Source organism: Dromaius novaehollandiae, chromosome 14 (assembly GCF_036370855.1).
Source record: "Dromaius novaehollandiae isolate bDroNov1 chromosome 14, bDroNov1.hap1, whole genome shotgun sequence".
Lineage (NCBI taxonomy): Eukaryota > Metazoa > Chordata > Aves > Casuariiformes > Dromaiidae > Dromaius > Dromaius novaehollandiae.
In genome coordinates this window covers 1,668,565-1,692,856 of record NC_088111.1, presented here as the reverse complement: position 1 = coordinate 1,692,856, position 24,292 = coordinate 1,668,565, and the positions used below count along the sequence as shown (strand labels likewise).

At 58.9% G+C, this 24,292-nt stretch overlaps 2 protein-coding genes across 4 annotated transcripts in view; one reads left to right on the top strand and one right to left on the bottom strand.

Annotated features, from left to right (window-relative positions):
• Positions 1-13,981, bottom strand: part of PKD1 (polycystin 1, transient receptor potential channel interacting) — a 103,251-nt gene extending 89,270 nt beyond the window's left edge. For both annotated transcript variants that reach the window (XM_064520038.1, XM_026103928.2), the window contains exon 1: positions 13,315-13,981. In XM_064520038.1, coding sequence (XP_064376108.1) covers positions 13,315-13,565 — 251 coding nt within the window. In that variant the 5' untranslated portion in view covers positions 13,566-13,981. The remainder of the gene's footprint in view (positions 1-13,314) is intronic.
• Positions 13,982-21,927: 7,946 nt separating this feature from the next.
• RAB26 (RAB26, member RAS oncogene family) overlaps positions 21,928-24,292 on the top strand; it is a 30,301-nt gene continuing 27,936 nt past the window's right edge. Inside the window, exons 1-2 of one of the 2 annotated variants that reach the window (XM_064520037.1) lie at positions 21,928-22,223; positions 23,192-23,302. In XM_064520037.1, the coding sequence (XP_064376107.1) occupies positions 21,993-22,223; positions 23,192-23,302 (342 nt within the window). In that variant the 5' untranslated portion in view covers positions 21,928-21,992. The remainder of the gene's footprint in view (positions 22,224-23,191; positions 23,303-24,292) is intronic. The other variant, XM_064520036.1, reaches the window with a different exon arrangement.

The following is a 24,292-nucleotide window of genomic DNA, read 5'->3' as shown; positions in this document are numbered from 1 at the left end:
AAGTTCATGATGAAATGCTGTTCCTTTTGTCACACCAAATTCATCTAAATGGATCCTGCTTCTTGGAGGTCACCATGGAGGAACAGTCTCCACACAGCCCTGCAGAGGCAAGACCTCCATGCACACCAGAAACAGGGTCTAGCGCAAGGTAGCAAATGGATGTTGCTCTCCCTACCCCAAAATGAACCACCTCTACGCTGTGCTGTGATGCGTTTGGGACGAGGACAAGAAAGGGAATGCAGCTTTACTTGTCCAAAGATGCTACAGACCAGAGGCAGCTGGAAGTAACCCCCAGCTGAACACACAAGTCTCAGCAAGCATATGCATGGTGGTGCAGGTCAATACAGAATTTACCAAGCTCTTCCTACCCCACAGGATGACCCGTGGCTTTGTAAATCCATTACTCGTAGACTCCAGTCCTGCAGCTCACGTATCATTGTTGCATTGCCCCTGAAATTGGGCGCACTGCTGCTTTTTCTTGACTAACAAAGTCTGGGGGGTTCTTTTGGAAAGGAATCACAATTGCAACCAACCCAGTCCACCAACTATTTTACAGCAGATGCAGGTACCGCCCGCAGCAAGCCATCTCATACTACAAGGTATTTGTGACCACATGTGCACATGCAAGCTCACGTTCATCACACTCAACTGCACCTCGGAAGACTGGGAGGGCTCAGTCCCTGGCTCTGACACAAACTCCCTGGATGACTTCAGGCAAGTCCCTTACTCTCCATGCGCATGAAGCTTTTACAGCCTTACTCAGCCGTAAAACAGGAACACTTCCTTTTTCTTTTGCCTCGTCCATTTCTACTGCCAGATCCTGAGGATAAGGTCTGTTACTGACCATGCTTATGTACAGCACCTAGCTCTACGAGGTCCCAATCCTGCCCAAGGCTCTCAGCGCAACCCATACAAACAACAGTTCCCAGAGCTTTGGGTTTCTCTGCAAGCGTGGTATCACATAATAGACACAGTTGAACGTGTGTATTTTAAACTGGGCTTTCTTGTGCCCTTACATACAAAGAAAGACCTTCTCAGGTTTCTTCCTCATCACCCAAGGACAAGCAGTAGGTAAGATGCCTGAAAATCCTGCTCTGCTTAGACTGTCCAACACTGGGACCCTCGCGGTGTCCACTCAGGGCAAGGAAACACCAACTAAAGCTGTATCTGGAAAGCTGAAATAGGAGGATTCTCAGTATCCCGAGACCCGGGAACCTGTCTTTGTGGTATGAGAACCACGGTATTTCAAGGCTTGCACACACAGATGGCCAAGCAGGATTTAAAAGAACATGCTTTGCTCAGAGCAACGCGGTGCACCATGAAAGGGTGGGTGGGAAGGATTAACACACTCTGCAGAAGCCAGGGCTTGATACTGTCAAGGCCAAGACTCTCATCTGTCTGTAACCTGTGCAGAAACCAGCCTGAAAGATCACAACAATCTTCTCTGCTCTTTAATTCTGTAGATTCTTTAACTTACATCTGATGGGACAGATTGTCACTGTCACACCTCACAGGCACACTTGCCCCTGCACTGACTCCCTGACTCCCACGCAGTCCTTTCCTGCAAACGCTTATCTGCCTCACAGGCTGCCAGTGGCGGCTGGGCTACTGCCAGCCCGAGAGCTGGGGAGAACTGGGACCCCACAACGTTAGAAGAAACAAGTGCAAAAGCTGAGTCGCAGCCAGAAGGAGAACTGAGATCCATCGCTGCCGCTGGCTTTTATCACATCTGAACAGTAAGCTCAAGGCCCCTGCTGAGGGCTTTTTTGCTCTATATTCAATAAAGAAAATGAAAAAAAAGAAAAAAAAAAACCACGCTGCTGCTGCTGAAATGTGTTTCATATTGTCAAAGACAAGAAGCCCTCCCTCGGGAAGGCCGTGCTCCGGGAGGCTCTGCTTTTAGCACCCTGCAGTAAGCGCGATTCGGCGGAGGATCGAGCTATCCTCGACGGCCCGCAGGAATCCCAAAACACTCCCGCTAAGGACGAGGAAAGGGGCAGCCTCCTCTCCCTTTAATCAGCCATCATTAAACAAACAGCTAACAGCAGGGATCCTGCAGCACGCACTACAGCCAAGAGCTACTGCCTGCCCGATCCTGAACCCACGCAGCGTTTGTGGCGGCGCTGGCAAAGCCCGAGGCAGAGCAGCCTGCTCGGCCCCGGCCCGGGACGCGCTCCCTCGCCACAAGCGCTCGCACACAGGGAGGCCCGCGTGCCCCGCTGCGCCCACAGCGACGGGAGAGGGCAAAGCCGGGAGAGGAAACGGAGGCACAGCCGTTTGCTCAAGTACTGGGGATGAGCCAAGACGAAACCCCACATTTTGGGGGGCCTACCTGCGGGACCACGTCGCCGCCGCCTCACTCCAGCGCTATCGCCGGCCCCGCGGTGACTCCGACAGGCTGACTGCCCCCAGGCCTGCTGGCCGAAGGCAGCCAGGACGGTGACAGGGGCAGGTTATCTACACCACAGAGACTCCCCTGCCACATTTCCTGAGGTAGAGGCTACCTTACGTGGGGAGGGATGGCAAAACAGAGCGGGAGCTGAACCAGAGCTGCTCACGGCTGAGGCAAAATGGCGCCCGGCTGAGGCAAAATGGCGCCCGGCTGAGGCAAAATGGCGCCCGGCTGAGGCGGGACGCTTTGGGGAGAAGGCATGGAGGCACTGGCAGCACTGCAGGGCCACCCCGGGCCTTGCTCTCCTCAGAGGGGAGCGAGGCCCACGCAAGTGGCCGCAGGCTGCCATGGTTGGGATCCACGCCGGGCCTCGCTCGCCCATCCCCACGCCCGCGGGCTGCGGCTGCGCAGCTCCTTGCTCGGGCTGCTGGCAGCGAGGGAAGCCCTGCCACTGCCGGCCCCGCGTCCGCCCGCCCCGGGGAGCAGCCACGTTGCTCTCAGGAGCGGCGGCCCTGTGCCGGGGTCAAGGCTGGCTTCGCAGCCGGGCTGGGATATTTCCATGCGAGAAACTGACAGCGCTGCCTCCAGACAAAAACCAAAACTGGGCAGAAAACAACACTTCTCTTTTCAGATGCTTTAAAAGAAAAACAAACGGTTCTCTGGCTGCGCCAGCACAGTGAGATCCAAGCGGCGCCGGACCCGCCGCACAGCGCGTACCGGCAAAGCGAGCGGTGTGCGGTGAGCTAGGGGACGACGGCAGGAAGGGACGAAGCAAGAGCAGGGGCCGGAAGGCAGGACCAAGGCTCCACACCAGCCTGTGAAGACGGATAAGCACGTGTGCTTTGCTGCCACAGGGCAAAACTCTACCTCCCTTGGGCCGAGATTCAGTTTCCAGAGAGCTGGTACAGGGTAACACCTTGCTCCTTCCTCGCCAGGATGGCAGAGCACCAGGCGCACAGGAATTAGAAATCCAGGGCATTTATCCAAGCATTCAAGCCCTCCACAAGTATTTAATTCCTATAAATAACCACTACAATACTCCTGGGAAGCAAGCAAGCACCAGCCCCATTGCTCAGACAGGGGAGGCTGAGTGCAGATGAATCAGTGACAGGCCAGCCCACGCAGCCAGGGTCAGAACCGAAAACAAAACCAAGACATCTGCTTTCCCCGCTCTTCCAGCTGTTAGACAACACTGCCCCCAGTAGCCCGGCTCCCTTCCCAAACGGAGGTATGCTCTTCGGTGCCCTGATTGCGGAGGGGAGAAGGACAGAGGGGGAAACAAATCCTAGCCCTGGACACACCACGCACACAGCCTCCATGGCAGCTGGAGAAGTCAGCAACCTCGAGGAACGGCACGGCCAACACCGTGCAGGCTCCACTTCCACCTCACCTCTGCATGGCACTGAACCAGAGCTGTGGTTGCACACACCGGGAGAAAAGGGTGCTCCATGTTGCTGATCAGACCAACCACCTGCAAGAGAGGAGGAACTGCGGTAGAGATGCATGTGCTCCGAAGATCCAAGACTCTCAACCAATTGTGAAGTGTCTTTCCCAAGCAACTAGCATGTGCTTCTACTTTGGGGGAAGCTCTGTGTCCTGTGGGAGCAGGGGTTTTGGAGATCAGTATCCAAATGTAGATTCCTCTCCCAGTTCTCTCCAAAGTCACAGGATCAAGCTACAGACTCGGAGGTGTCACAGCTAATCCGCAGGAAGATGGAATGCAGCTGTGGGCTCTGCTGGCTTCTTTTTGAGCTCTGATGGCTAGCTCTAGTTAACCTTTTAGATGCTGCAAATCCTAAACTGTGCCAGAAGGTAACCCTCTGATCTGACTGGCTGCGTAACAGGGGTCACTGCACTCAGCGCAAAGTAAATCCAAAGTAATGCAACTTAAATTGGTGGCTGTATCAGCTGTAATCTGAGCACGTGAAGAGAAACGGAGTGGTCCAAGAACAGTGACGTTGCTACTTTTACAGTTTACTTTCCTGCAAGCACTGGAAATGATGAAAGCTTTTCAAGAAATGGCTAATTGCTGGATGCAATGAGTAAGAGCGGGAGCAGAGGTGATGGCAGAAGGTCTCAGAGTGCAGGGTCTGGCTGTTATGCTACTGTAGTTATTTTGTCTTGTATGAAACGGAAACAAGAACAAATGATGCTCTTGGCGCTCTTTGTAAAAAATAGGGTGTGCTTTCTTTCTAAATTAGAGCTTGGGAACTGTGTTCTGCCAGTCTAGCAGAGCCTGAAGTACCATCCAGAGAGCTTAAGCTTCGTTTCCACCGCGCTGCCCCGAAATGAGCTGTGCACTGTAACAGCTCTGTGGCACAAGGCGGATGAGTGCATTTCAGCAATGGGGCAGCAGGATTCCTTTTTTTTTTTTCATTAGTAAAGCTTAATTACTGCTGATATGAACCCAATCCACCACATATATCAGCTACAGTGAATTCTCATAATGCAGCTAAAAGACCAACACAGTCTAACCCTTGGCCTCTTACAGCTTTTGTCTTACTACCTCAGTTTGGCCTACAGTAAGTTTTTTAAGACTTGTGATATAAACTTTGCACTGATCCATGCAATCAGGGGTTGCAAATCTACGCAGAATTCAGTCCATAAAGCCAGTGACTTCATGTTTTCCCTCTGTAGGAGTAAAATAACGTTCCCACACTCTGATAGAAACCTTTGATCTGCACAGATTTAATTCATTACTTATGAATCTCTGGCCAACGTCACTCTGTTCATTTCAGCGGCTCTCTACTCGCAGTCATCTCCTGTGTCTGGGAGGACAGGGAACCCTTTTTCTCCCATGTAGTGGAAGAGCTGAGAAGTGATCCTGACTAATCGATTCACCAACTTGCTGCTTATGCAACAGCCTCTTTTCAAAAACCACCGAGGTAGCAATAATGAGCTACCCTCTAGAACGGCTTTAACAGAGGGTTGGTCAGGAGCCAAGATATTTTCCAATGGAAACTCTTTCTCCCAGGGAATCACCCTGTATCATATTTCAGATTTGTTTTGTTTTAAGATATAGGAGATTTTTTTTTTTAATTGGGCTATGTTTAGATACAAGGGCAGCTTTATGACAAATCACTGCAGGGTCACTCCAGGGCCTGATGGCATCATTCATGGGACTGGCACGACAGCAGCACTGCTAACGTCTCCAAGGCAGCTGCGCATACCGCAAGCTTCTACCCTTGCAGGATTGCCTGGACCATCTGCAGGTCTCTGCTGTGTCCGCACAGAGCCCAAGCCACAAGACGTAAGAGGTGGTACAGCAGTACAAAATAATAAAGGTGCCAGCTGACTGCTCTTTCCACATTCAAAATGTCACTGTTTCCACAAGCCTTTCCAGCCCTTTTCATCCAAATAGGGGTGAAACACAGCTCTCTGCTGAGAGCCAGCTCCAGGCAGCGCACACCACCGACTGCACAGGCTCAGGCAGAGCACAGACCCTTTCACAGGGTTTCCACGACGCTCCTCTACAAGGACCTGTCTGGGGGAAGCTGACCGGGAAGTCAGCGCCTGTGCGGCCAGCTCTCCCGGCAGCCCCGCGCAGCAGGCAGACGCTGGCGAGCGGAGAACCCCGCGGTGCCTCCCAGCACACCGTCCACGGCCCGCGGGCCAGCACCGACGTCCTGCTGTTGGAAACGCGGCTTATTGCGAATTCGCGGTGGAGCCAGGAATGGAAACACCTGGTTCATCTGAGCCACACTCGACAAGGCTGAAGCGTATTCCACCCTTAACACACAACCAGCCAGCTGTGAGGCAGGCAGATGAGCGGAGAGGCACAAAAATAGCCACTTCTGCAACGCTCTTCCAAGCAACACACGGCAGCCATACAGAAATAAATACACAAAAACATATATATTTTTCCAGCTATTAGAGGGACCCATGCGCGTGCATCCCTGCAGCACGGTAGAAGGAAGCACGCCTTCGACCCGCTGCTCTGCGCACAGGGCATCGGCGCGCGGCCACCTAACCGAAGGACACGACTTCCCACCGCGCGACAGCACGCGGCGTCCATGCACAGCCCCTGCCAGGACGAGACACGGACGCGTTCGCCGACCCGATCTAAAACAAACTCCACATGCTTGGGGCGGCCTCGCTCCACCCCCTCCCCGAGGCGTGGCTTTGAGGGAGAAGCTAGCGACTTTGGCCAACAGAACAGCTCGGCTCTGCCTTTCCCAGGCTTAGCTGTTCCTCGGTTCCTCCCTCAGGAGGACTCAACCCACACCCTAGATCCTCTTTTTAGAGAGCCACTCCCACCTCTTCCAACCATGAAGCATTGGCTGCAGCAGAGCCTAGTTAACCCGTTCCCAGCAGGACCGGTGCCCCGCGCAGGGCAGGGACGGGCGCTCACAGGCCCCCACGCAAGCCCCCGCGCCAGGGAGGGCAGGAGAGGCTGCAGTTCCCGTCTCAACCAAAGCTGCAGCGAAAACCGCTCCGTTGCTTCAGCGATTTGCAGAAGCTTGCCTGCCTCCCAGCTGGAGGAGCCCGCGGCAGCACGGATCCTGCGGGAGCCAGGGCGGAGGCGCTGCCAGAGGATGTTGCAAGGGAGCTGTGAGAGGCCGCTGCTGGGGACCCGTGAGCATCATCCGGGACGTCTGTCCAAGGAAAGGGCACGGGCTCTGGCCAGGGCTACCAGCACGACCCTGCAAATACCAGTTTCAAACCAGCAATTAGACCTCATGACTTCACCACAGACACGCAAAGCGGTACCACGTAGAGCCAAACGTGTTTCCCAACGTGTGTTTCCGCAGGGGGAAGAGGGGGTCTCACCACCTCTCGACACCGGGCTGTTGGTGGGCAGCCTGGAGACCCCAGACCGGAGGTACCGCGGGGCCCCACAGTTAACATCCACGTGCTCCGACTGAAAAATGCCACTGGCATTACCACAAGCGAGCATCTCCACTTCTCCTCCATCAGTCACCGCCACCAAACGAGCATATCGCAGCATCTTACCATGGACTGCTAATTAAATTAAAAATGACACTGGATTAAACGCACCATAGCGTGCCACGTCTGAAACTTTCTCTCTGATCCCAATTTATTAAAGTTTTTACTAGGCCTAATGCCAGGAAGCCAGAGAGATCTGCTGGTTCCTAACCTGAGGGGACTACTTTTACTGTTAGCAGGACTGGCAAGAAACAGCTCGCTGGAGAACATGCAGAGCTTTGTTTTGATTATTTCTGTTTAAGTCCAGCGGTAGCACATCATTAAAACTGATGCAATCTTTTTGGGAAAAGGGGGAGTGGGAAAGTGAAGACAGAATCTGTTTACTGGTCACAGTTCCTATAATTTACCACAAACGCTACAGATGGCCAACTTGCATGTTGTTGACGCTCTTCCTGATGATAGCTATCCTTTAAAAAAATGGAAGTGGCTCTAACTGCGTGCTTTTTGCTTTCTGCACTCTTCACAAATCAGAACTAATGTTATATTTCAATTTGACATTCTTATTTTTGGCAAACAAAGATGTCAACATAGCTTCAGTGTCTAAGTAAACAACAGCCCTTTAATACGAAAAACAAACTAATTCCTTAACGCGAAGGCAGGTTAAGAAATAGGGACTGTGGTTTCACAAGTGCCGTGTCCCCCCGCTGTCACAAGGACATCTCTCCATGCAGCTCCCACCCTGCCCCACGCCAGCAGCAGAGAGCACATCTTCGCCCAAGCTGTCCCTCTTCACCCATCTCTGCTCTTACTCACTCCTCGCAGCCCTGAGAGTGTTCGGGGACATATGGGGTAAATAAAGACACGACACAAAAATCGAGCTGAATTGCAGCGAACAATCAAAGTACAACAAAGCTTGAAGAGCTGAAGAAAGGATGCCGCAGAAACGCGGCACGGAAACCACAGCGTGGAAACTGAGGCCTCAAAAGAGATAAAACAGGGAATTCCACTAAATGGCAAACAGGGAGCAAAGCATGAGCAACCCCAGATAAGCCTGTCTCACTCCACCTTCTAATCGAGAGATTTTCTCTGTAAAACCCCTCTGTGCGAGAACAGAAGGAAAGCAGCTGGGTGAAACCAGCTTCCCTCATTGCACAGAGAAATCCGGAGGGGGATTGCCAGGCAGGGGGAAAAAGCAGGATTAGGCCCACACTTTCTCTCCAACAGGGAAAAAAAACAGAAAGGGAAGTACTCTGGAGGATGAGAAAGCCACAGATGGAAAGAGACACCACCAGCAAATCTACAAATTGCAGGAGACAGGAGGAAAAAAACAACGTAAAAGTGGTACTTGCTAAAAATAAACTGGATTTCAAAGGAACCTAGAAACATAAGCTGAGCAAAGACAAGCTGTTCCTTTCCACTAACAGTATCACATCCCCGTAATCTCACCAGGTTGAATACGGGAAGGAATTACTGACTTTGTTCCAAAAGCTCCCTCTTCTCCAAGGCAGGGCCCTACAAGCACTCGGAGATCACATGGTGAATCCCCCAGATTTATCCTGGAGGCTAAAGAGGAGGGAGACAAAAGCAGCAAAGGGGAGGTGGGATAGTATTTTATTTCTTTGATTTCTGCAAACTAAAACAAAAAGTACCTTGGTGCCATCCGAACCCTCCTGGCTACTCTCTGATGGGAATTTAGGAAAGCAGGATCTGGCCTCTCCTGACAAGGGTCAGGAGCTGGCCTTCACACAGCAAGTCCTCCCTCTGCCCAGGTGGGATGGGACATGTTTAGCCGTGGTTTCTTAATGGGTCATTTTCAGTCACTACCAGGGTTCATCATTTTAACTGCACTGAATTACAAAGTGCAAAATCTTTAAAAGTTGGGCCAGCACCAAGGAAGTGAGACGCCCTGATGCTGCTCCGGATTCTTTACTTACATTTGCCAAGAAGCAGAAAACCCTTCAACTGCCACCTCTGTGATGGATATCTTTTCTTCCCTAGCAATACATTTTTGTTAGTACATCATGAAACACCACAAAAAAGTCACAGTTTAAATTTGAAAAAGGTAAGTTTCTCAGTCATGAGACTAGAGCTCAGACTTCTCCAAAACTCACGGAAGGAGCACAATAAACAACCCAAAAAACCCTCTTCCTCGATGGACAGTGCCATCAGTGCATGGTGACACTCCACTAACACCAGAGACCACCAGGCTTTGGCAGGACAATACAGAACTGCCCCCTTGTTTGGTCCTTTAACTACAGTCACAATTTGCTTATGTGGTTGGTCCCTTCCACTGGCTGAATGAATCTTGTTTGCAAAATACTTATCTAGCACCTCATTTGGGCCTTGTTCCCCCCTCCAAAATTTCTCACAAAAAAGGAACACAGCCTTATTTAAGCTGAAGATATGGATTCTTTTAGAAAGATGTTCCAGATTACCTTATTTTTTTCTAGGAACAGAAGTAAAGCTATTTTGAATTTGTGGAAAGACCACTACTGCACAGACACTCCACTCCTCATGGGTTTTTTAAAACTGGATTTTAATTTTAATTGAATTTTCTTTTCCAGTACCTTTTGAAGACTCCTCGAGCCTTGAAAGGGCTGTTTCTGCATCATATAACAACACTAAAATCTACCAATAATTACAAACTTTTGCAATTTAAGATATTACAGACTGTAGGTTTCTGAATCATAAAACCTGTTTATTTTGAGAAGGTTTGCTTAGGTGAAGTCACCGGCTAGGCAGCGTAACCCCCAGGCTCACTGCCAAATCCACCAAAAGCCCCGCTGGGTTTTGGATAAAAGTTAAGACCCCCAAACCTGCAAAGCTTCTACTTCTGCAGAAGTGTGATGATAGAAGTGCTCATCACATATTTTCATCTTCTCCTTCTTATTCTTTCACATACACTACTCAATATTAATGAAGGAAAAATAAGGGCGTTTCAATGCTACAGTGTGTTATAAATTGGGATTCTAATCTCCACTTGAAAACTACCATCATACTAAAGATGTGTCAGAAACGGTCAGTGTTTGCAAGGGAAAGTCAGAAAACCTTTATGAGGTTTATTTCCAGCCAAGGAATAAAAGAGGTGATATCATCTCACAAAACAGCTAAGTCTCAAAGCAAATGTGAGCAAACCCCAGCAGTGCTGAGAGCAGAGCACTCGAAGAGGCACCAGATCAGACCATTTCTCAGACACAGAAACTCAGAAGTGCAAATGCCGACGCTCGAAACGTGCCGCTCTTGAAGCGTAATTTTTATGTCGCACACAAGATTATTGGTGTAACAGCCTTGCTCTTCCAGCGAGACTTTGCATTTTACTTCTTCAAGAGCCTGATTCCAGGGATGGGAGGGGGCCAATATTCCTGGTCTGTCTGCCTGGAGACTGCCTGCAGCGAGGTATGTAGCGTCTGCAAGCAGCACAGCTTATTTCCTTAGTGATTCTTTGGATGTGGCATTTCTTCTGCACTCATGGAAACTATTCTGCCGAAGTTGGCATTTTCTTACTCCAAGCTGCTACGTCTGTAAGGCTGGACACAAGAGGAATTCATTTCCTAGGCCTTGTTCTGCAGTGCAGAGCCGCGTTTGCGTAGGGGAGCTGCTGACACCCGCTTGCTGCAGGAGCGGGGAGCCCCGTGCTGGCATTTTCTGAACTCTGCCTTCCTAAAGACTGTTTCCATATCATTTCAGATGAATAAAAAAAAAAGGTTGTAGAGATATAAAATACATTCTCCTCGAGAGAATAGATAGCAGATTAATAAAAATATTATTTACTTTATCCGTCTGCGTTCAGCAACGGAACATGAAATGAACAGACAAAACTACTTGCATAACTCCGCTGCGTCAGGAGCCGGAGTCCCGCTCATCCCTACAGAAATCCGTCTATAAATCTCTCACAGTTACAATGACAACGTAAGCAAACATGTCTCCTTTCTCATTGTCAGGAGGTCAAGCAGGGAGTAAGCTTTTTCCCGAAGGAAATCCATCTGCCGCAGCAGACCGTTTCAGCACATCGTGTGCCAGCAACCAGAACGCTACCAGCTCACGCTCCTTCGGCTGAGCCTGTACACACAGGACGATCTCTTGCCTGACAAAGATGATTTTACAATCCACTGAATCTGAATTCCAAAAACGATCATCCCTCAATAGAGCAAAGTTGTTCCTCTTAAAGCACTGCTCTTAACAGTGCTGTAAACAGCTATTTCTCCACTGAAATCAGAAAAAAACATCAGTAATGCTACCCTGCAGTTTCGGTAGACTCACTTTAGCAGATGCCCCCTTCCCACCTTCTGGGCGCTTTGTTTTGTTGACCTGAAAGAGCTTTATGTCTAACTTGAATCCGTCATTGCATAATAGGACACAATCCAAAATATTCTGGAGCTTTTACAACTCAACGACTCTAAACAACAACAATATAAACAGTCTCAAATACTTACTAACAAAATGAATAATCCTAGAAACACTGTAATAACCTGAACCCTTAAAAAGCCAAATGAACTACTTGCACAGTCTTCTGGAGGCTTTTCTACAAGGGACCAGGAAAGCGCTCGGATCTTCCACCTCTTTGTCCCTACGGCACATTCAGTTTCCAGAGCCGTAGACCCGAATGTCTAACGCAGCATCAGAAGCCATTAAATAAAAATCAGTATTTCCCAGTTAGGAAAATTCTGCAAAAAACAGTGGCTAGTTTGTTTTGAAAAGTTTAAAAGTGTTTTTTAAGAAAATATTTGGAAAACACCTCATCTTCTGGATTTAGAGAAGCACGCTTTTTCCCAAAGTTAACCTAGATACATCTTGCTGATCTATAACTCAAAGTTTACCACAGTATTTTGAAACTTCTGCAATATTTTTAGATCTGTATTATCACTAAAAAGTGGAAACTTATGAGCGATTACCGGACTAGAAAAGCAGACCTTCAGCTTATTAAAATACCAGCAGAAGCTAGTTAATGTGAGATTTTCCTACTGCGCCGGGCCCCACGTCATCTCTTTAATATGAATCACTAGCTGCTTTTCTCTCTCCAAGAGCAGAAGTTACTCCCCGAGGAGCACACATTCGGGTCCTAAAACAAACCCAACGCTTCTGCCCCAATCTGCTTTCCACGTCCAGCGGCAGCTCGATTTAAGTGACTGAGCATATGGGCTATTCCCGTCCTCTCCCAAGAAACGCATCTGCCTGGCTGATTTCACCGAATCGACACAGTCAGCATCTCGGCACAAGCAGAACCGTCATCCCTTTTTACCGCTTTCATCAGGAAATTTTGGGTCGAACTTGTTAATTTTTTTTAATTTGCTGTTAACGCAACAGCATTTAAACCACATCCAACCGCGCGCTTCTCGACGCGGCACGAGTCCCCAGCGCAGCCCTCCCGCGTCCCCCCGGCGCCCCGACCTGCCCGCGGGGAACCTCCCCGGCCTCGCTGGGCGCAGCGGAGGGGACGTTTCCCATCGCCCAGGCTTTCGCGCCCTGCGGGTTGCCGCGTTTTGGCGAGATCGGAGCCAGACTGGCAGGGTGACGCGGGATGACCCAGTCGGGGTCGGACGCTGCAAGCGCTCTCCAGGCGCGCGTTGGCACGCGTCCCCACGTCCCCGGCTTACGGGGTCGCCAGCGTCAGTCCCGCTCTGGCTGGAGCCGCTGAACCAGAGCCGCGCTGCCAGGCCGGGCCCGCATTTTTCACATACTGAAGCTGTTTTCTCTTTTGCTTGGGCCACTCGTGCACGCGTCTAACGCGGCGGCGCTGCACGGCCAGCCTTGGCGGACGTCTCCATGTTCGTCCCTGCTGTCAGGCGCCCCATCTCCACGCGGCGTGAAATCACCGCCAGTTTTACGAGCGCGCAAATCCCGCTCGGGAAAAATTTAACTTGTGGGAAGTTGAAGGAAGCGAGACAACCGCCGTCGCCCCGCGCTCGGAGCCGCCTGGGGCCCAGCGCGGCCCGAAGCTGGGACCCGAACCCGGGTCCCCCGCGCTGCCCCCCGCCCCCGGCGCCGGGACCCGAACCCGGGTCCCCCGCGCTGCCCGCCGCCCCCGCGGTACTCACAGAGCCGTGGCGGCCGGCGGGACGTCGGCGCCCGGGCGCTCCAGCCCGCGGGCGGAGCAGTTGACGAGGCAGGAGCCGGCGGCGCAGGCACAGGCGGCGGCGCAGGGCTGGCAGGCGGCGGCCGGGGGGCTCCTGGAGGCCGCCAGCCCCCCGCACAGCAGGGAGCAGAGCAGGCACCAGCCCGAGAGGGGCAGCCGCGCCGCGGGGACGCCATGTTTGCGCTGTGCTCCAGTGTGTCCATTTCCAGGCATCTCTCCCTACGGGCATGGCATGGCCCCGGCGCCGCCGCCGCCGCCCCGGCCCGGCCCGGGCTCAGCGGCCCGCTCGGCCCCGCGCCGCCCCAACGCCGCCGCCGCCGCCGCCCGGGCCGCCCGGGCTCAGCGGCCGCCGCGCATGGCGGCCCCCCCCCCCGCTGCGCCGGCGGTGCCCGGCCCGGCCCGGCCCGCTGCGCTGCCCCGCCGCTGCCCCGCTCCGCCGCGCCCACAGCCCCAGCCCCAGCCCCGGCCCCAGCCCCGGCCCGGCGGCGCTTGGCTGCGCTGGGCTCCGCTCGGCTCTGCGCTCCGCCCGGGCCGCGGCCCGCCGCCTCCCGCCGCTCCGCCCTCCCGGCGGAAACCCGGCGCCGCTCCAGCCCCGCCGCCCGCCCCGGCCCCGGCCCCGGCCGCCCCCGCGCCGCGGCCGCCCCCGCCCCGCCCCGCCCGGCCCCGCCGCCGCCAGCGCGCAGCGGGCAGCGCCCGGGCCGGGGCAGCGCTGCGGGGCCGAGCGGGGCCGAGCGCGGCGACCGCCCCGGCCCCCGGCTCGGGCAGAGAGGCGGGGGGCGGCCGGGGGCAGAGGGGCGGCCCGGGGACGGGGCAGCCCGGGGAACGGGACATCCCGGGGAACAGGGCATCCTGGGGACGGGGGGGCATCCCGGGAGATGGGGGACATCTCGGGGAACAGAAGGCATCCTGGGGATGGGGGGCATCCCGGGGAACAGGGGACATCCCGGGAGATGGGGGACATCCGGCGGAATAGGGGACATCCCGGGGAACGGGGCATCCCGGGGAACAGGGCATCCTGGGGATGGGGGTCATCCCGAGGAACAGGGGACATCCCAGGAGATGGGGGACATCCCAGGGGAACAGGGGCATCCCAGGGAAGAGGGACATCCCAGGAGATGGGGGACATCCCAGGGGAACAGGGGCATGCCAGGGATGGGGGGCATCCTGGAGGCTGGCAGGAGGCATCCTGGCGGGATGGGAGCATCCCAGGGAAAAGGGGGGCACCCTGGGAGACAGGGGACATCTCAGGGGAGAGGGGCATCGCAGGGAACAGGGGGCATCCCAGGGGACATCCCAGGGATGGGAGACATCCCGGGGAACAGGAAACATCCTGGAGGAACAGGGAGCATCCGGGGATGGGGGGCATCCAGGGAAGAGGGGGCATCCCAGGGAGCAAGGGGCATCCTGGGGATGGTGCATCCTAGCCGGGGGGTGAGCAGCTTCCCGGCATCCAGCCCTCTGCGCCCCTTCCCCGGGGCAGAGGCTGCGGCTGGCTCCGAGGCGCACGGAAGCCTTGGCCGCTGCGAGCACGCCGCTGGCGGGGCCGTCCATGCCGGCGGGGCCGTCCGTGCGCAGACGCAGCGCGAGCCCTGCCCAGCACCCTCGGGCCGGGGGTAGCGCGGAGCTGCCGAGGCCGCTGCCAGCCCAGGGCGGCCGGGTGCAATGAGAGCCGCGGGGTACGTGGTCGGGGTGCGCGTCGGGGCTCTGCGGTGCAGCCAGCAAGCAGATGCGGAGCTTGAAACCTGGCGGCAAACAAGCAGCTGCTTCTCAGCGCTGGTTCTTGGTGTTACCCCCAGGAAAGCCATGGGGTTTCAGTGCCGCCTGCGTGCTGCAGAGAGGGGACCGGCCCCGCGGAAGGGTCTGGCCTGAGCCCGGGCCCGCTGCGGTCGCCCGTCTGAGGATGAGGAGGAGCCTCGGTGGTCAGGGGGCTCTTTGGTGACCCGAACTGGTGCCGGTTTAAACTGAGCAAAGAATATCGCTAAGATGAGTCTGTATGAACGAGGGAGGCAGAACTGCTGCCCTTGCACGGGGCAGAGTCTCTCTCCGGAGGCCTCCCCAAACCGGCCCCATTCGAGAGCGGTGGGAGAGACGGTGTGGCAGGTGACAACTTTACGGGGGACCTGATTTGTTCGTGTTTAATACCTGCCTTTTTCACCACGTTACCGTGTGACGGTGTGTACAGAACGTGGCCCCAGCCATCCGCCGGGGGAGAACACAAGGGAGCCCACACGAAACGTGGAAGAAATTCCTGCTTTTGGAGCCGTCCGGCCTGTTCAGTGCCAGATCACTTACTTGGGAGCCGGAGGCTCTGGATCCTCTCCAGCCCGGCGTGGATTTCTCCCCGTAAACCCGGTGAATGCATACGTGTGCCGCAGGCTGCAGGGGAGGCTAAAACGTGGCCCCGGTGCACGAGCTGCTGGAGACTGGGCGAGGGAAGGACTGGGAGAGCAGCCGCGGGCGTCTGCCGCGGGGCACCGCGCTCGCCCGAGGTGCTGCTTCGAGAGCTGCCTCCAGCCCATCCTTCCCCGGAGCGAAGAGGCTCCTTCTGGGATCTGCACCTCCACGGCGCGGGGAGGCCTGGGCCGAGCCGAAGATGTGCCGCTGGAGTGAAGCCGTTCGGAGGGAGAAGTAAAGCAAGGAGGATAAACGCGTCTTACGGAGAGCCGGGAAAGAAGAATCACATTCCAGATGTTCCGTAGTCTCCGAGGTGGGATTGGTGCACACACCAGCTCCCCGCACCCGGGAGCAAACTCCTCCCGGCGCTGGCCGTGCCGGCAGAGCTGCAAACGCCGCGGCGGCTGCGTGTGCGCGAGGGCCAAGGCAGCAGCTTCTGCTCCCAGCAAACCCGCGGGAACCGCGCGCAAGCCCTGCTTGGGCACGGGGCAGCCACGTCTGGTGCCTCGTCACTGCAGGGAGGAAACGCAGAGCCCTTTCCGAGGGGTCCTGGAAGGGGCTCGCGCAGCTCCCGCGCCCCGGGGCCGCCGGGAGCCTGGGAACGGCGGCAGCTTTGTCACGGTCGCGTTCCTGCCTGGCGCCCGAGGAGCTTCCTCCGGCGCCCAGGAACTCGGCATTGAACCCCGCAGCTGCCAAATCCTTTCCGGAGGAAGGAGCTTCCACCGAAGCCGTTTGAAGGGATGCAGCAGAGGAGCGATTCGCTCACACCCAGAGGAGCTCCCTCGGTCCTGGCACTTGGGCCCTCGGGACAAATCCTGCACACCCTCCGGAGCTGCTGAGCTCAGCAGGCTCTGAGGACTGATGTGCCAACCGAAAGCACTTGCTCCTGGGGAAAGGTTTTGACCCAGACATAACTTTCAGTGGGTTTTCGCTAAATAAGAGCGAGAGCAGCTTGCATCTCCCGTTAATTCTTGCTGCCGTTCACAGATTTTAAAGTATTTCTCTGTAACACCTGAGCTTGGTGCCGCAGACTGCTCGAGCTCGGCCTCGGCGTGCGGCGTCGAGGGTTCCCTCCGGCACCGCGGGGCCCTGGCAGCTCCGGGGCCTGGGAAACCTGCTCGCGGTTTCCGAGAGGAGCCACACGCGGAGTGGTGGGAGCGGGACGTGCGGGCATCCCGCAGCGGGCAGTCGGAGCGGATCGGGGGGGACCGGGCGGCCGGGGGCTGCAATGCCGGTGCTGTGCCCACGGCCCCGCTCGCCGGCTGCTGCTCTGCCTCCCACGCGCCACCCGGCACCGTCCTGCCGAGGCCGAGTGCCGGGTGCGCAGGCACCTGCCCCGCTTTGGCACGCGGCTCGTCCCCGAAACCGGCGGGGCGACGTCGCCTGCACCAGCTGGGTCTGTGCTGGCGCCGATGCTGCACCGAGCTCGGGGAAGAAGCATCCGGCTTCGCTCCGCGGCATGGCACTGAGTATGTGTGAGAATTTGCTTTCCGGAAACATTTTGTGCCTTTTGGACTTGGAATCTGCTTAAAGACACATCGTCTTTTGCATGAGGTATTGTGCCCAAAATAGCTCGGTGATTACTGCTTCCCCATGTGACTACGAGGGCTTTATTTCCGCTCCCTCCGCTGTCATTTTTTTTTCCCTGATCCTCTGCACTGAGATCCATATTTCTTGACATAATGGCAGGGAGAAAATATTCCCTGTATGGATCACGATCAGCCAGTGTCATCCATCGGGTGAAGCTGCGACGGGGCTCAGCGCGCGGCCCGGTGCAGCGGTGCCGAGCGGCCCGGGGGCGGCAGGCCGGAGACGACCGGGCACGGAGCGGGTGGGAGGGAGCCAGCAAGGCTCGGCAGCGCTGCGAGGGGCCATCTGCTCACGTCGAGGGCTTATTTTTGGTCTCGGAGGAAGGCCTCGGTGCTGAGTCGGAACAGATTTTAAAATGCAAACTGCAGAAAATGATGGAAGAGGAAAATGTGCTCCGGGCTGGGAGGCGGCTGCTTTTCCGGAGGCAGGGAATGGCTGTCGCGGGGACGGGACTCTCCCGGTTCCTCCTCCTGGCGAGCGAGCGGGCAGTTTCTCAACGCTGTTTACTCGCAGCAGGATTAAACCCCGGCCGAGCGGGCGCCAGCTCCCTGCGTCCCACCGCGGCGCGGGCCGGGTGCACCGGAGCGGCGGCAGCAGAGGCGCCGGGCTCGGCAACCCGGGGCAGCCCCGGCCGCTCTGCATCCCGGTGTAACGCTTTCTCCTGCCGGGAGGATGGAGATGGGCTCCTCGTCTCTCACGAACAGGAGCAGATGCTCGGTTAGGTCGGGGTTGACGTGAGCCCGTCCAACGTGCCGCCGAAGCGCGGGGGCTCTGCACAGCCGAAGGCTTCGTCCGGCTGCCGCCCGGCGCCGCGGCTCCGTTCGTGACGGCTTGGCGCCCTCTAGTACCGCTTCCCTCGCGCCTGCCTCTCCCGCCTCCCCGAAACCGGGAAAGGGCTTAAGAGGCCTCGCAAGCAAATGTGCGCTAAAGCCAGGTGCGAGCGGAGCTGGTCGGGGATAACAGAGCCAGGGACGCGCATGGGCCGGCCGGCACTCGGCCTCCGCCTGCCCGCAGCGTGCCGGGGCCTCGGGCACCCCGTGCCCAGGTGCCCGGCTGCATCTGTGCAGGAGGAACTGGGCTGCATCCACATGGGAGGAACCAGGCTCCATCCATGCTGGAGGAACCGGGTTGCATCCATGCAGGAGGAACCGGGCTCCATCCTCATGGAAGGAACCAGGCTCCATCCGTGCAGGAGGAACCAAGTTGCATCTATCTGTGCTGGAGGAACTGGGCTGCATCTATGCAGGAGGAACTGGGCTCCATCCTCATGGAAGGAACTGGGCTGCATCCGTGCAGGAGGAACCGGGCTCCATCCGCACAGGAGGAGCCAGGAGGAACCGGGCTCCATCCGCATGGGAGGCACTGGACCGCGCTGCCTCGCTGGATCCCCCCATGCCCCGGGCGGCCGAACCTGGGACGCGGCAGCCCGTGCTGGTGGCAGCCTGTGCCAGCGGCTCCTCGGCAGCCCCAGGCCCTGCACCAACGCTGGGCTTTTTCCGGATTATTTCCACGGACAGGGAATTTATTCGCACTGATCATTTTAATCCAGTCAGTGTAGTGAGAACGCAGAACAGCCCAGCCGGTCGTGGCAGCGCTTCCTGCCTCGCTGGTGGCAATCCCGCTTTTATTTACCGAACACCCTCCCAGGGCAAACAAACCTGCTCGCTTCCGCGGCACCCGGCTCCGCGGCGCAGGCTCGGGGGCTGCTGCCGGGGCTGCTCGCTCCCCGCTCCGGGGGCACCGCGCTGCAGCCCCTCCCCGGCGCCGGCTGCGTCCGCGTCCCGCTGCAACCTGCCTCCGGGCGGTTTTGAGCTGAGATGCTTTAAGTTGCTTCTGAAATATTCAGTGTCGCTGAGGTTTGCGTGGGGAAAGCAGTTACACACGAACAGCCCGGGAGCAGGTCAACGCCATTCAGCCCCGTCCGCGCCGTCCCGGAGCCCCCTGGTCTCTTCCCGGGCCGCGTTTGGCAGCTCCGGGCGCGGAGCAGGCTGAGGCTGAGCCCTGCCGCGCTCGTGCCTCCCCGGGCGGAAACCGCGGCTGCTTTTCCTCCTGGCACAAGCAAAATCAGTGCTGTGGCCGCGGCCGCGGCCGGGCTCGTTGGGAGCAGGGGGGTTGGGGCGGCACCGCGGCCGTGCCCGGGCCGGCAGAGCAGACGCTTTCCTCGCCTGCCTTGGTGGTTTGCAAAGGGGCGACGGGCCGGAGGAGCGCGCAGGGCTTGCCTCAGGCTGCGCGCGCCGCGACGGTGCCCGTGCTGAGATGAGGGGATCCAGCGAGCTCTGCCGTTTGCAAAACCCCTCAGGGAGCCGTTTGCAGCAACTTGTGCAGCGCGTTAACCCGGCAGCCCCGTGGCGCGGGGCTGGTCTGCAACGCACGGCGCGGAGCCGGCCGGCCTGCGCTGCCCGCCGCGGTGCATGGAGCAGGGAAGCCAAAACGTGCTGCAACGCGAGCCGGCTCCCTCGCCGAGGGCCGTGTGGCTGCACCGCGGCACAGGGAGGGGATGCACAGGAGGGGATGCACAGGAGGGGATGCACGGGGAGGGGATGCACAGGAGGGGATGCACAGGAGGGGATGCACGGGGAGGGGATGCACGGGGAGGGGATGCACAGGGAGGTTACGCACCGAGAGGTGATACACGGGGCAGTGATGCACCAGGACATGATGCACCGGGACACGATGCACAGGAGGGGATGCACAGGGAGGGGATGCACAGGGAGGGTGGGCAAAGGCGGGGGCTGGCAGGGCCTCCCGTGGCCGCCCCCTTGCCCCGCTCCCACGCAGGGCCCAGCATCGAGCCGCCGGGGTTACGGCAGGGGCTGACGCGCACGGCGAGCGCTTTCCCCGGGCGACTTGCTCCGGGCGACCCGCTCTGCTCGGCGCAGCCCCGGTGCGCGAGGGTGCCGGGAGCCGGCCGGGGCCGCGGGGCCGGGCTGCTCCGCCGCACGGGGCCTCTGCGGCTCGGCAGGGCCGGGCAGGGAAGGCCGGGCCTGCAGACGAAATGCAAACACAAGGAAAGATCCAGCAGCGCAGTGGGCAGAGACGGCCGAACACGGCGCACGTGGGAGCCGATCCTGCTGCAGCGGGGTGCTTGCCGTGTGCCGCCGGGGCAGCGCTCCGCGGCCGAAGCCCGTCGGACCGGAGCTGCTCGTTCTCCGGTGAAAGCAGCCCGTTGCTGCTCATTAAACAGACGTCGCCTTGCAAACGAGTTACGGGGTTTAATGCCAAGAAACAAAGATGTAGCAATGGCCGGAGCTCCCGGAGCCTCCCGGGCACGTGCCTGAGCACCGAGCCGAGGAGCCGTGGGGCAGCGCGGGGCCGGGGCGCGGGGAGCCGGGCACGGAACGGGCAGGGGAAGGGGGCTGGCATCGGCTTGGCAATGTAAGAAAAAGAGTCAAAAAAAAAAAGGCTCCCAGCAAAATGCAGGAATTTAACTTCCACAGCTGCAAACAGAAAACAATCAGTTCCCACGCAGAAATAGCTGCTGGGCTGCACGGAGGAGGAGACGCTGCGGGAATTGCAGATCCTGCAATTGCAATGCCTGCTGGCTCTGTCCGAGCTGCCTTCTCCGGGCAGGATGAGGCCGCGCCGCTGGAAAAACGTCACACAGCTAAATGCATTTATTTCAGCTGAGAAAATCGCGAGTGCCTCAGGTGCTGTTTCATTTGCAGCCAGCCAGACGCAGAGCGCCGCGCCGAAGCCAGCTGCCGAGACGGCGCCGAGCCAGCGCAGGTCCCCGTCCTCGAATAAACCCTGCTGCCGCCGGCCCTGTGCAGCCCCCCCCCCGCTGCCCCTCGGGGTGCTGCGCCGGGCCCTCGCCCGCGCCGCCTCGCTGCAGCCCCCCACTGACCCACGGGCTCGGCGCTGGGTGCTGCTTCCCTCGCAGGTGCAGAAATGCCCCCGGGCTGCTCCCTGCACACGCATGCGAACATGTGCTGCACCCCTGCATGCAACTGCACCATGCATGGCTCCCTGCGTGTGCACAAATGCACCGTGCACCACCCCGAGTATGTGTGCAAATGTGTGCCTCTTCCTCCTGTGTGTGCAAATGCACCGTGCACTGCTCCCCATGTGCAAGTGTGCACCACTTGCTCCTGCACGTGCAAGTGCCCCATGCCCTGCTCCATGCGCGTGTGCAAACGCCCTGTGCCCCGCTTCATGTGTGCGAATGCACCATGCCCTGCTCCCCGTGTGTGTGCAAACGCCCCGTGCCCCACTCTCCGTGTGTGTGCAAATGCACACCACCTCCTCCTGGGTGTGCAAATGCCCTGCTCCCTGCTCCCTGCTCCATGTGTGTGTGCAAATGCGCGCCTCCTCCTCCTCCTGCGTGTGCAAATGCCCCGTGCCCCGCTGCATGTGTGCAAACGCGCCCCACCCCCTCCTGCGCGTGCAAAAGCGCCGCCCCCCCCCGCGCGTGCAGCCGCCCCCGCCCCGCTCCCCGCGCGCGCGCCGTTGCCCCGCGCCCCGTCGAGGCGCGCGGCGGGGGTGGGGGCTGCGGAGGGGGCGGGGCGAGAGCGGGCCACGCCCCCGGGCCGCTCCCATTGGCGGCGGGGCGGGGCGGGGCGGGGCCGAGCCGGGAGGCGGCGGCGGCGGCGCGGGGCGGCGGGGCCCGGCACAGCCCGCGCCCTCAGCGCCCGGCGCGGCCCCGGCCCCGGCCCCGGGATGTCGCGGAAGAAGGCGGCGAGGAGCAAGGGCGGCGGCGCCGCGCCCTCCTCCGTGCTGCCCCCCCCCGCCGCCGCCGCCGCCGCCGCCGCCGCGCAGGGGCCCGGCCGCGCCGCCGCCGCCGCCCCGCGGGGCCCCGCGCCCGCCCCCGAGCTGCCCCGCAACGGCGCCGCGGCGCCCGGGCGGCCCTCGCTGAGCAGCAGCGGCGAGTTCTACGACCTGGCCTTCAAGGTGCGTCCGGGGGGGCCCGTCCCGTCCCGTCCCGTCCCGTCCCGTCCCGTCCCGTCCCCCGCGCCCGCTGCCCGGGCCGTCGCGCATCGCTCGCTTCCCCCCCCCGCCCCGTCCTGCCGCCCGGTGCCGCCGCCGCGGGGTCCGAGACGGGGCCGCCCCCGCCCGCAGCCGGGCCTCGCTCCCCCGACGGGACCCCCGGGCTCGGCGGCCGCGGCGATGCCCCCGGTCCCCCCCGGGCGGCGGCGAGCGAAACGCGCCGGTTCCCGCCCCGCCGCCTTCGAGCCGCGACGGGGATGAATTGCTGCATGTTCGGTCAATGCTCGTTACGCTTTTTTCCTCTTTTAACCCTTCTCTTGCGGCTCGCGAGCTCCGCCGAAGGCCTCCGCTCAGCGCCAGCACGGCGTCGCTCGAGGCCGGTGCCTGGGACGTTGTGTGGGCATCGGCGCTATTTTGCGCTAAAAATGAGATTTCCCAGCCTGGCCTTCCCTCGGAGCCCATTCCCCAAAACCCCCTAAAATCCTGCAGATTTGTGTCGCTGCCCCGGCGGCATCGCGGTGTTTTGCTTTTCCCCTCGGACGAATCCTGCCTGGATTCGGCCCGACCCAGGGCAGCGCCCGAGTTAAAAACCATCTAAGTGCGGTCACGGGCGGGTGACTTACGGCGGGGTAATGGCAGGCCGCCTCGGGAGATGCAGTCGTGCCGCCTGAGCGGGAAGCGGCGCGAGCCGAAGCGGCGCGGGGGCCCTTCGCGCGGGCGCGTTACGTCGCCGGGCGTTTCTGCGCCGCGGGATGCCGAGCGCGGGGTCCCGCCGGGGCTCCCAGGACCTGGCTCGGGGAGGTAATTTATTTATTGTGAGGGGCATTCTGCGCGCTCCTGGGGGCCGCCTTCCTGGGTGGAGACGGGCGATTGCTCCGGCGGGTTTCCTTAAGGGAAAAATGATGTTTACCCCCCTCTCCCCCCCCTCGCAGGTGATGCTGGTGGGCGACTCGGGGGTCGGCAAGACCTGCTTGCTGGTGCGGTTTAAGGACGGCGCTTTCCTCGCGGGCAGCTTCATTTCCACGGTCGGGATCGACTTCAGGGTAAGTGCGCGGAGCCGGCTGCTCGCTCCCGCCCCGGCGTCCCGCGGCCCCGGGGCTCGGCAGGCTGCTGACGGGGATGGCGCGGAGGAGCAGCAAAACCTTTCCGCAGCGGATGCGGGAGGCGCCGGCGGCATCCGGGAACGGCGATGCACCGGGTGCCGCTCGGTGTCGTCTCTGCAGAGGACAAAGTCCAGGCCTCTGCCGGCGGCTTCGTTTGCAAATACTCGCCCATTTCCCGGGTAACTGCAGGTGCCCGTCTGCCTGCTGCCTGTCCTCCCCGCCTGGCGCGGCATCCCTCGCTTTGTGACCGATGAAACTTCGTGGGAGAACGAGTGTTTGGGGGGAACCTCTGACCGGTTAAAAAATTCCCGCTAGTAGTTCTCATTCTTTTTAGCGTCTCACAAAAAAAAAGGATGCAAAACAAAATCTCTGGGAAGCGTCTTGCAAGCAAAACTTTGCCGCGTTGGGAGGCTGGTGCGCGGCGCCAGACTGTGGTGAGGTGCAAAACCCGGCTGTCAGCAAGAGCAGAATCCTTTTCTCATCCGAGATGTGAAATGAAAACACAAAATGTGGGAAGAAGGTCTAACAAGCTAAGCCGATGTAGCAGGGAGGCTCCTGTGTGCTTGGGAAATGGAGACGGCTTTTCCTGCCTCGTAGAGCTGCCCTGCCGCTGCCCGCGGGTCCTGCCCTTGGAGGGCCGCGCAGGCTGTGCGTTTGGGGACGAGAGCTGCTGCTAAAAACCCCAAACCGCAGCAGCTGCGTGTTGTCTGCGGCCGGGGGCTCGCTGCCCCGGCGCGATGCGCGACCCACCTGCACGAGCCTTTTCCACGGGAGCAGCTCGCGTGCCTGGTGCTGGGAGCAGTCCCGGGAGCCGCCGTCCTGCCTTGTCCCCGGGTGCCCAGGTGCTTTTTATCCCTGCTTTTCTCTACGGGACGCCATCCCCGGGAGTGAGCCGCCTCTGAGCCGTCCGAAGCCTCGGGGCGCTCTGGG